The 12,684-nt window shown below is 35.9% G+C and overlaps 1 protein-coding gene across 11 annotated transcripts in view; it reads left to right on the top strand.

Annotated features, from left to right (window-relative positions):
- The window catches only part of chd9 (chromodomain helicase DNA binding protein 9), a 120,579-nt gene that overhangs the window by 71,062 nt on the left and 36,833 nt on the right, over positions 1–12,684 (top strand). For 10 of the 11 annotated variants that reach the window (XR_003673430.1, XM_028441797.1, XM_028441785.1 and 7 more), the window contains 8 exons: positions 173–281; positions 6,812–6,943; positions 8,261–8,329; positions 8,453–8,508; positions 9,660–9,777; positions 10,032–10,118; positions 10,404–10,541; positions 12,202–12,323. Coding sequence is in view for 10 of the 11 variants with exons in the window: in XM_028441797.1 (XP_028297598.1) it covers positions 173–281; positions 6,812–6,943; positions 8,261–8,329; positions 8,453–8,508; positions 9,660–9,777; positions 10,032–10,118; positions 10,404–10,541; positions 12,202–12,323 (831 nt within the window). In the remaining variant the exon portion in view is untranslated. The remainder of the gene's footprint in view (positions 1–172; positions 282–6,811; positions 6,944–8,260; positions 8,330–8,452; positions 8,509–9,659; positions 9,778–10,031; positions 10,119–10,403; positions 10,542–12,201; positions 12,324–12,684) is intronic. The other variant, XM_028441790.1, reaches the window with a different exon arrangement.

The following is a 12,684-nucleotide window of genomic DNA, read 5'->3' as shown; positions in this document are numbered from 1 at the left end:
ATATCCCAACCATTTTTGAGCCCATCTTTGTACTTTTTAGCAAATCACTTTTGAAATAAGGAAGGAAACGATAAAGCTGATTCTTGCTTTCAATTTTCAAATTTCCAAATGCAACTCTTTATAAATGTACCATCAGTAATGATGAATCACTTTGTCCTCTTTTGTCCTGCAGGAAAATTGTTATTAAGATTGGGAAAAAGAAAAAGCGAAAGCAGGAGTCTTCAGCTGAGGAGTCTGATGATGACCCTTCTCCACGACACTCCTTCAAGAATGACGACTCTGTAAGTCTTGGTTCTTACGCACTGTATTATTATCACCGCCGTTTATTCGTTAGCCTGTTTGCAGGATTACATCAAACGTACTCAATGGAGTTTGACAATTTTAACCAAAGATATACCTTGCATCATCAAAGATTGTATTATATTTTTGTGGGGATCAGGACTAATATACTAATTCTGGATTACCTTCAAAAATCTAAAGAGCCCTATCTCTCATTCTTGGCAAAAATTGATATCTCGGTTCATAATTGACCAACCTTTATGAAATTCAACTCAATTATGTCAGGTTTGTTCCTCAATTAAACCCCATAATTTAATCTGGATTGCGTATTTCATTGCAATTTTTTGAGAAACTGGGAGTGACCATACATTTAGACCTTCTGTATGGTTATTAATGGGGATAGACATTTCTTACAAGCCTTTAAGGTATGAATGATATGGTATCATGATCAAGATCAATGATCCAGATAATGGCCAATATCTGACAAAGAGAAGATTTGGGGCCTGGTTTTGAAAGTGTTTCTTTCAAACAAAGCAAAGCTTTGCTCTTCTATGCGTGTGTTACCTACAGTCACGGCTGCACGATTAATCGATATAAAATCTGTTTTTTGGGGCCTTCATGCATATGCTTGAGTGGGTGTAAACATACATGCAGAAGCAGTGTGTATGTTTATCACAGCAGTCCAATGTATGTCCAATCACTGCGTCACATTGGGTCACAAACACGTCAGATCATCCCATAAAGGTGATACAAGGTGGTATAATGGCTACTAAAAATGGAACTGATTGTGAGTGCTCTTTGGTTTATCTACTGTAAATACTGAGCGTAAAGATATTAACTGTGATAATAACTGTAATATCAACCTGCCACAATGTTTGTTTTACCTCTGAGGTAGTTTGAGAGGGAGGAGTTCACATTCTTATAGAGTAGGAGGAGTTTCCACCTTATGACGTGAAAATAAAACAATCTTATTTGACTTTTTACTACTGTAATGTGTGTGTACTTAATCCTTATATCATTTTTTGTTCTCTTTTTTCTTTATTTTGTTTAACGTTTATTATTTTTATTTCTAAATTTCTTGAGCGGCTAAAACGCAAGTAATTTCTCCCTTGGATAAATGAAGAACTTGTGATTGGGGCAAAAATCCAACTCGCCTGTTTGGAGCTGCCTTTTTACAAAATGTGGAATCTACTGTATATACTGATATTAACAGTGATATTAACTGTAATGTCAACCTGCCTTCACTATGTTTGTTTTACCTGTGCGGTAGTTTGAGAGGGAGGAGTTCACATTCTTATAGGGTAGGAGGAGCCACGATTGTCAGGAGGAGGAATTTCCTTTTTACAAAATGTGGAATAACAAGGAAGAGAGGAAACAAAACTTTTTCTACTCTGTCCCTCTGAATGAGGCTAAAGGAATGTATATCACTGTAAAAAAAAACCATTATGAAGTGAATTTTTCATAATAATGCCCCTTTAAAAGAAAATTATTGCATTAATTAAATCCAGTGTCTTTTTTTTTAAAGGGGAAACAAATTTGGAATCTGAATCAAAAATCAAGCTTCCAAAGTAAAAAAATCAGGATTCATTTTTGAGCTAAATGCGTGCAACCTTTCCTACAGTATATGCATCTTTATTGTGGCATTGACAATGGATGAAGTGACATTGTGGGACTAATGCCAGTCCACTACTGATGTAGAAGATGGTTTCACAATTATATTTTCAGCTTTGAAGGATTGACGGTGTACTTTATGTCATGTGTCTCTGTGAAAAAATCACTCCTATCTGTGCTGATGATGAATATAACAGACTGCAGTAGGATAATTTATGACTTTACACATTAACACACTCTTGATACACACACTGATGACAGGATAAATTGTGTTCATTGTGATAACAAATTATGAATTTCAAAGCAAATGTTACCACAGCAGCAGAGAAATTGAAATATCACCACTTTTCTCAGCTCCAGTGTAATTACACCCACATTTGGTTTTCCACAAGGCCATAATAAGGCTCACTTAAAATAGAGATTATTTATTGGAGGAATGAAAAGACATGCAATGGCTCTCCATTACACACTAATGAAATTATTCAAGATGTTCCATAGTAATGGACAAGTACTCACAGATCACCATTCTAGCAATTTAATGACAGCAGCTACAAATCGAGATGTTATTTATTTGTTTTTCCCTGGCCAAAACATATGTATTCCTACATTAGCAGAGAAGAGGGAAATTGTTAAATAGAAATCACATTTTATTCAAAATCAATCTTTCAGCAATTCATTTGAGAAAATTAGCATTTTTATTAAATGTTGAATATCAGATCCTTTGAAGAAGTCCATTTTTTAATTGTATTTCAAATTAGGTGGAGCTCATGAAATTAAAAATATAGATTCACTCAGGAGAAAATGTTGATACTGGCAACAAGTTTAGTAACTTTCCCATCTATGGTTTTATTTTCTGGGGATATAATCTTTCAATAGACTGAGATAGTGTTATATTTCTTACCTCTGTATTTTCCTGTCCATTCATTAAAATAAATAAACCATCTTGATCATGTCTGACTCGTTAACCTGTTTAGATTTTGGAAAACTACGACTACCAGTTTTAAACCTTTGAGCAGCAAATATTACAGATGTATATTTTATCTATATGTGTAGAAAGGACAAAAAAGTAATGCAGAAAATGGCATGATACCTAAATACTTTACTTAAAGAGTAATTAAACCCCTGCTTTCTCCTGACCTGCCACTAGGAGGGAAATTAAAAAATTGCCTTCATTGTGGGTGGGGCTCCTGGAGCAATTAAGACACGCCCAGTCTATACTATAAAATCTCCAATGAACAATCCATGCGATGCTAACTAGCTACTCATTACTCAATATACCTCTCTATTCACCCTTCTTTCAATCCAACCTACTCACCACAGATTGTAGAGCTCACAGGTGCTAGTTTTTATAAAAGGGGCGGGACTAACAGTGCTTGTTTGTGACGCAAGATGGTCCCAAAATGTCACATGATCTTGTTCTCAGCCAATAGATGGGTTTCTGATGACGTCACGAACCACCCACAATTCCGTAGTCCGCCATCTTGTGTGTCACTTTTCATTGTTTACATCCTGACACGGTCCATTTTTGTCCCCTGAAGCTTTCAAAATGATGACAAAACCAGATAAAAAGACCCAAAATGAACAAACAATATAATCTACAGAGATAGTTTGAATGCAACTTGCAAAGCGAGGTATTTACAGAAGTTGAGTGAAATTGACATCAAAGACCAGGAAAGGTGAATGGGTGCCCGACGTAGATACGTTGCCTGCCGATTTGTATCCAGACATTGTAAACTATCTGGTGACAGTGTAAGTGCCTACACATTGGATGAAGTGAAAGCATACAAGTCTTTAGAAGCGTATAGCGATGGGCGCGTGTGGACCTTTGACAAGCAAACAGGATCATTTTTGCTGGAATATTGTTTTTTACCTGGTCAATATGAGGCTTCAAAGGTAAGATGATGTATTACTGTACTTTTCGATCGATCTGACAGAAGCATTGATAACTTTGGCTGTGGTTGTTGGATCATTAAATGGTTTATATGGCTTCAGTTGCAAGAATCGTAGCTTTCCAATGACGTGCAGCCTGAATGACAACGTAAACATACGAGTTGTGTATTCATATGAAAACATCATAACATCTCTGCCGGCGGGAAGAAAGAAATGCATGTATAATATACTGTATACTCTTATCTGCGATGAAATGAACAGACTCTATAGTGTCACTTTTCTGGGTCAGGTCGGAAAGCTTTCTTGTTGATGATGGCTAGCCATTTGTTCATTCTGTTTGTTCTCCTTGACTAGTTATTATTTGAATAAAATCGGTGACTTGGGTTACCAGTAAAGGTTACAGTGACACACAAGATGGCGACTCGCCTAGGGGATAATGGGTAATTCAAAAATCTATTGTAATTGCCAGGTTTCAACCCATAGAGGGCAGTGACTCTGGCATTTTACAACAAAATACGCCAAATTGAAATACTCTGACTAAAATGTTGAGAGTTGGACCAGGAACAATCAACAGCACTACTTCATACCCAAATACATTTGTATTAAGCAGCTACTCTTTAAATACCATATTTTGTTTAGTCTCACTCTTGTCTTTTGGGCTGTATTCTGGCCTTCAGAGTTTAAGTCTAATGCTTCCTGTTTTCAAGCTGCCATATTCAGTCAAATATTAGCAAAACTAAACACAATTCATTGCTTTTTCAAATCATAGTTTTTTGATTGGTCTGAGTTGATTAGATGAGTGGGGGAAAGAAGCCCCTTTGTCACCACCTTTGCTCTCCTCCACCTCTGCCTTCCCCCTTTGCGTCCTGTCTGTACTCTATCCTGTGCTGTGATTACACCTGTTCATGATGCCCCTGGCACTAATTAACACAGTCCATTGATGATTCATTTATGATGATGTAGTGGCAGAAGGGAAGATAGCGTGACTGACAGCTACACCAGAGGCATTGGCTCCTCGGTGCATTTGCCCTCTGGTCGTGACATGTAACACAATAAACTTCAGCCAGCTTTTGGCGAGCTGTAGTTTCTGGACACAAGGTTTTATCCCTGTGGGAATATTGTACTGCACACCTCATTTATTTTGGCTCAATGGCATTTATTCCTAATTAACTACGTATTATCATTAGAACAGGCTAATAAATCTTTGCAGGATACAACAGCCCACACTTAAGATAATTATGAATGCCTATCAGGCTGAGTTATGGGGTTCTCCCGTTCTGGTCTCCCATGTTATTTGTGACTGTTTTTCCATGTTTTCTTTAGACAGGATGAACTGGCATATTTGTACAGCACTTTGTGGTTTTTACCTGTGAAAAACGCTCTATAAATAAAGTTTATTTACTTATTCTTATATTTGTTTTCCCATTTTCCCAGTTTTTTTTACTTGGTATTAGGTTCATGTAAGTGCACAAAGTTTTCATGTTTTTATTTCTTAATACAAACTTAAGTTAACTCAACACCACTACAAAGAATCATTTAAAGTCCCAATGTCACAATTTTTTTACATCCTACGTTTTTTTGCTATCATTATTCTACAAATTAAATCATGCATTTATCCAATATTGACCAACAGTATACAGTTAAATACAAGGAGAACTTTTTCTTTCTAATTTCTTATACAGTATTAGGTAACCAATCACGAGAACAATTCCACAAAAAAATATTCGAAATGAAAAAAGATTTGCAAACAAAAATAATGGATTTGTTATTAAAAAAAGATTTGCAAACAAAACTATCATTACAATTTTTTCTTAAATGCGGGTTTTGTTTACAAACCAAAAAATAGTTCTCATGAAGCTTTATGTTTCCTAAACTTTTGTTTGCCTTTCCTGAAGATTTGATTGCATTTCCTGAAGATTTGATTGCATTTCAACTTCAAACTTGTGGGCGAGATCTTTGGATGATGTTAGAAGTCTTTTTATAGACCCCTTAATGGCTGGAGGCAAAAACAGGAAACGCCGCTGGCTAAAGACTGTGGAGGCGAGTAATGTTACATCTTTAGAATGTCGTCTTGTTGTGTGTTTGGGTGCCAGAATAGGAGGAATAACATTAGTGGACGTAAATTCAAGATTTATAGGATTCCAGCGGACACTCATGCTCAGAAAAAATGAAGACAATTGTGGTTTGCCTACAGGCTAAGCCCCGCCCAACGAAATACGTCACAATGTTTACAAACAATCAAAGGGTCTATTGGACAAGTGAGTTCCAGCTTTTACCAATGTGCCAATGTGCTGGTACATTGGTACCAGTACCAATGTAGGATGAAAAGGTGACATCTTGGGTGTGTTGAGCAGTCTGATGGAAAAACACTGAAGACAGTGACTGGGCAGTCGCTTCACATCAGCTGCTCAATAAGAAGTCGCCAGTAACTGCAGGAAAAGTCACTTGATTTGTCACTAGTTGCTTTTAGAAAAAATCACTGGAGGGTCTGCTAAATATAATAACAATAGACGAAAGATTTCAGTGCCTCTGCATCATCACTCGATAATGGTCGTTCTCCAAGTGCTGGCTGAAAGAGCTTCCATTAAGATGCATGTTTAAAAAAAAATAAATACTTACATGAAAAATTGTGACATTTAAGTATTTGTCTAAAATACTATGTTGTTGAGGGCACCTTATCCATCAATGTAACTGTTAAACAACAATTAGTTCATTTCTTTTTGCGATAAATTGTTATTTTTTCCCAATTAATTAAACTCTTACACGTAGCTGCACAAGGAAGATAATTCAACCATGACAAATGTATTAGGGCTTGAAAATAAATGGCATCATAGTGCCATTTCAATTGTGGTTAAATACTTTGCTGGGTGACCAACAAGTATAATGATGTGACATGGTTTCTTTTGTTGAAAAATAGTTTTAGAACACTAGTTAACAGGCATAAAAATGATCCTCAGGCAGATAATTGTTCCAGCTAAATCACAAAAGTACTGATCATTGTTTCTCTTCTTTTTCTCCCTTTTATTTCTAGAAGAGGCGTTCAAATCGCCAGGTGAAGAGAAAGAAATATGCTGAGGAGCTGGAGGCCAGGTTGTCTGATGAGGACGTTAAGGTTATAGTTAAAGCAAAGAAGTCCAAGGAATCTGCCCTTCAACTGTTTGTAGTAAGTAACGCTATCTAAAATTCACAAGTGTCAGGGTTGGGGTCAACTACATTTTTCAATTACAATGATGTCTTTAATTATCCAAGTTCAATTACAGTTCAATTATGATTACAGTAGCTGGCATTTTTTACAATTACAAATAAATTAGAATGATAATCAATTACAGTTACATACAGTTGTACTAACTTTTATACATATAGCGTTGTGATGATTGTATGTGCTTTTGTATGTGTGTTTTTTTTTTTTCATTTTAGCATCTTTACATTTTATTGCATTGATTATAATATCTTATGTAAAAGTCTAACTAGGGGCAACAACTGAAATTTAGCAATAGCTATGAACTCTTTGTACTAAACATCAGTTACATCCACAGTATTGTTACTATGTAAAAATGTATCGTCCCTATTATAAAAAAAAGATTATATCCCATATCTTTTTTTTTTACATTCATTTATTTTATTTATTTATTTATATATATATTTTTTTATTTTATTTTCATTATATCCCACGAACCCTTCTAAGCCTTACCACCTGAATGAGTGTGAAGATTCTCTCACAGGTACAGGGAAAACATTGATACGTCATATTTTAATAACAAGTAACTACATATGTGTAAGCCATAGAGGTGTTTTGTTTTCAATCAAATCATAATTGACAATTTTTTATAGAATTTCTATGGGAATTACAATTACAAAGTCAATTATCTGAACTCAATTACAATTCAAATACATTAAAAAATTCAATTAGAATTATGATTATAATTATGCCATAATTGTAATTAATTATCAGTTACGTGATTACAATTATATTTGAGCCCAACCCTGCCACGTGTGCTTTCATACACACATGCAATTAGGCACTGGCTGGATATAACTGTTGATTTACAAGGAAAAACAGTTGAACCTGAATATTGTTTACAAGACCTTATTGGAAGACTGAAAAACACACAAATGGTTGAAGAATAACAAGGCTACATTCTTGGTGAAGAGAACAGCCTGTTCTTTCTTACCAACACATTGAGACAGGGGAACCAGGACCCCTGCTGTGTGCACAGAGAGAGAGGAGACATATTCAGTGTCTATCTCATTTCAGTACAAGACTACCTTGGATGGGATAATGTGAGGCCAGATCTACCACAAACAAATACAAATACTTCCAATACTCCTAGAACCGATCAAAGGTCATGCTTTTTGTAGTGCTATTGCATCATTTGACTAATTTTGGATTTCTTCAATCCACATTCTGTAAAAGAAATTTGATGCTTCGTAGACAAGATTTAATGCATAATTTCAATGTTTAATGTCTCATGTCTTGCAGGAGAATCCCAGTGAGGAGGATGCAGCAGTAGTCGACAAAATCATGTCCTCTCGTATTGTGAAAAAGGAGGTGATTATTTACTTCTTTAGTTTCATTGTGTATTTCCATGCAAGTAGAGGATTTCTATGAGCTACCACATTAGAATGGTTAATGTTGTTCATACTTGTGGTTTGGGTTGTACTTTTTTTTCAGGTTTCTCCTGGAGTACTGGTTGAGGTGGAGGAGTTTTATGTGAAATACAAAAACTAGTAAGTGGAAAAAAAAAAGCATTACAACTTTTCATATCTTCAAGATTATGTATAGTGTAGGGATGGGATGACTTCTAAAGTTCACAGGACAGGACAATATATATGCTACTATGCTCACAATTACAATATGGAATTATGTTTTTGGAAAAGGAAAAAAGTTTTTAGAAAAAATGCAGTTTGAAGAATAACCATGATTTTATCAGACTAACTCTGGACATACTTTGATATACTCTGGTGAATGTGAAATAAACAATAAAAGAGCAATTTTTCCTATTAAAACTGTAAAACGTGTTTGCATTTCTACCAGCATTTTCTAGCTTAATATCTTGTCCCGAGGTATTTTGACCCATCCATAGTACATTGCAGTGTTTCTCAAATGGGAGAGAGAGAGAGAGAGAGAAAAACTAACAAACTAACAAATAAAGTGTCAGTCTTGGTACCACAGCAGGCCTGAGATGACAGGAAATGGTAGATATACTAAATAAATTTATTCAGGAGCCTCTAAATCAGTGTTTTTCAATCTTGGGGTCGGGACCCTATGTGGAGTCGCCTGAAATTTTTGAAAAATTAAAAAATTTGTAATTATTATTCTTTTTAAAAAAATAATTAAAACAACACACAATCTTAATTAACTTTATTTCTATACTTTGAAAATACTTATACAAAAACTGATTCTAGAAAAAAAAAACGTCACCAGAAATTATTGATATTAAAATGGGGTCACGATCCAAAAAAGGTTGGGAACCACTGCTTTAAATACTGTTTCAGTCAGGACCGCATTAGTAAAAAATAAATGATTTATTTACCATAATAATACATTGGGATTTATATAGCAACTTCACATTTACATTGATATGCATGCAATAGTATATTTGCAAAGGGGGTACTTGGATTCAGAGAGATAGTTTTAGAACCACTGGTTTATTGTATAATTCAGAATGTATATTTTGTCCAATTATTAGCTAAGGAACATCAGTAGAAGCTTTGAGCTAAGTGCTGAAAATGATGGAAGCCTGGCTGTTTTTTGAAACAAATTCTTAAAGATGAGATCAATTATGCTCTACTAGATCTGCAATCTGTTTTCACAACTGTTGGCCCCAGATGTTGCCTGTAGGAGTTTTTCAGTCTGGTTGTGTTTCTGTGGTCCTCAGTTCCTACCTACACTGTGAGTGGGCCACGGAGCAGATGCTGGTGAAGGACAAGAGGATTCAGCAGAAGATCAAACGCTTCAAAATGAAACAAGCACAGAGAGCGCTCTTCTTTGCAGATGTAAGTATCTCACTGTGTGGCTCTTGTTGCCTGTGCAAATAATTATCTTAGTGAATTAAAGCTGCTGTATGGTGCGCGTGCGTGTGTGTGTTTTGGGGCAAATGCTACGTGTGGCTGTGTGTTATTTTACGTGTGGTTTGTGTCCAGAGTAGTGTTATTTATCTCCATTTCCAGATGATGAGTGGGCTCTTCAGGTTGATTCTCCTCTTTTTGATTTTCTTTCTTTCCTCTCGCTCTTTCTTTTAATCTCATAGATGGAAGAGGAACATTTTAACCCTGACTATGTTGAGGTCGACAGAGTGCTGGAAGTGTCATATTGCGATGACAAAGACACAGGAGAGGTAAAGAAAACCCTCTTTTTTTGCTATTCACCACTGTGAATGGATGTGAATGGCCATGTGTGTCCTTGAATGTGGATTTTAGTACTTTTGTCCCTCAGTATTTTATTTTCTTACGCATTTGTACCTCTCACAGATATTTTCCACTCCATTGATGTCTGTGTACGGTGGAATTATCCAAGGCCATCTCAATTGACATTCAGTCTTCTTTGTTCTTGATGATAACAGCAAAGGATGGCCTCGTCTTCAGCACTTACACCATTAACACTTCTCTCTCTCCTCTTGCAGGAAGTGGTGTACTATCTGGTGAAGTGGTGCTCTCTTCCATATGAGGACAGCACCTGGGAGCTAAAGGATGATGTGGATCAGAGCAAGATTGAGGAGTTTGAGCAGCTGCATGCAATCAAGGCAGACTCACGCAGGGTGGTGAGCTAACCTTTCATTTCTATACATGTATATAATAATAAGTGCTAATAAGATGGCTTCTTAATACTTTTTATTTGTATATAGCGGGGTACACACATAAAGACAATCGTGCTGTTTTCGTTCCAATTTTCCCCATTCCTGATGGCAGATTATTTTATGTTTCATAAGATTATTCTTAGTGCTGTCAAGAGATTAAAAACAAATCAAAAGTGTGATTAATTAGTTATGCTCTATAATTAATTAATGTAATTCATCTTTTTTTATCTCAACTAAAAATTGATAAGAAACACCTTCAACTTGAGGTATTTTCATTTAAATGACATTATTGTGGCAGATCAAAACATTGATATTTAACCAAGTGTCTTTATAAAGTCATGTATTGTTTTTAACAAACTTGAAGAGTACACTGCTGTGTACTTTTGTCAATCTCCAAATAATAGAAAATGCAAATGAAATAAAATGTCAGATGTAGTGCTATAAGTTAGCACATCATAAACAATAAGAACACTTTTCTGACACTGAAGTTGTTGCTTTCTCTCTCCTTCAGATAATAATATTTATACATTGAGTTTGTTCATTTGCCAGTCACGGCGTGCTCGCAGCATGTTGCAGCAAGCATGGTCCATGCTAGCTGTCCATGCTAGCTGCTACATGTTTAGCATTGAGGTGGTAGCAGAGGCTACAAAAGCTCTGGTGGGCAAAGCCATTCTTGCTAAATTTGCACAACTAGGCTTTTGTTTTCCATTCGGTGTTTTTAAAAACCAAAATTAATGCCAAAAAAGCTGAGAAGCTCCACAGTCTCCCGTCTTGTTATTGTAGTCTGTGTATCAGTATTATTGATATACCTGGAATTCTTGAAATGAGAAAGCTTTCGCGCTGTTTGGAATGCTAAAATAAAGCTTTTTTTTTTTTTTTTTTAGCGCGTTAATTATTTCTGTAATTAATTAATCAACTGCTATTAAATTGTTAAAGTGGCAGCCCTGTGTTAAGAGTAAATTTGTCCTGACAATTGACTCTGAGATGATGCAAGGTCACAAATCGCATTCATTTAACTTGTTCAAATTTTACGGCCAAAACTCCTCTTGTGTATGGGGAAAATTGACATGTCCCGACTCATGACCTCGTGATTTGTGACACGGAATGGAATGTAGTCAGTCAAGAAGCGAGCTGACTGAGAAACACTTAATACTGCGTTCAAGGCAACTAGGAACTCGGCCTTTCCCAGTTCAAAATTGTGCAGCAGCATGTGAAATTATGTCAATAATGGCTGGCCACTTTAATATTAGATTATTTTCCTGACTTTACAGAGTAGGAGCTCTGACTTCATGTATCTTTCCAAGCAACATTTTCAAGTAGGAAGCATTAAATCACAATCGTGTTTGCTCACTTGAGATTTCTGGCTCAGATGAAGATCGATGGTTGGGCAGAGTTGTCGTGTGTGTGGCATGCTGTGTTGAGATTATTGGAGCACACACACACACACAATATGATCAAAACAGTTGTGCTGCTATGCCTGATTTTTTATCTTCATGTGTGGACTCTGTAACAGATAAAACAACATTTTGAAAAATCTTATGTGTGTACTCTGCTTATAATAGTTCTCTATATAAGTCTCGATTAAGAGACAAATTCTTCCTTTCTTTTGTAATGTGGCCCTCAGGAGCGGCCTCCAGCCAATCTGTGGAAGAAGAGGGAGCAGTCAAGGCAATACAGGAACAGCAACAGTCTCAGGGATTACCAGCTCGAGGGAGTCAACTGGCTCCTCTTCAACTGGTACAACAGGTCAGTGTTCTGTGCTTGTCAATGTATTTCTGTACAAATACACTATGATTAGTCTGAAGAAAATTGCCAAATCAAAATTAGTGCTATGGTCATTTTGTTGCTAATTAAATTGGCTTTTTAAAAGTATTAATTGTGTGAGGTAAAGTATAGATAAAAAGATAACAAGATTTAAGAGTGACATATTCAACAATTTTTTTTTTATCGACATTTAGTATTCAAAGAGGAATCTCCCGACTGTATTGGGAACTCAAGATAATGAATAATGCATGACTTTTCCTGTTTTATATTCTGTAAGAGGAACACAGAGGGCTTTGACTGTAGCCACAGTATATAGTTTGGCCAATGAGGGCAGTTGAATTTC

Source organism: Gouania willdenowi, chromosome 3 (assembly GCF_900634775.1).
Source record: "Gouania willdenowi chromosome 3, fGouWil2.1, whole genome shotgun sequence".
Lineage (NCBI taxonomy): Eukaryota > Metazoa > Chordata > Actinopteri > Blenniiformes > Gobiesocidae > Gouania > Gouania willdenowi.
Note: the sequence above shows the minus strand (reverse complement) of the source record. Positions and strands in the feature narration are given on the sequence as shown.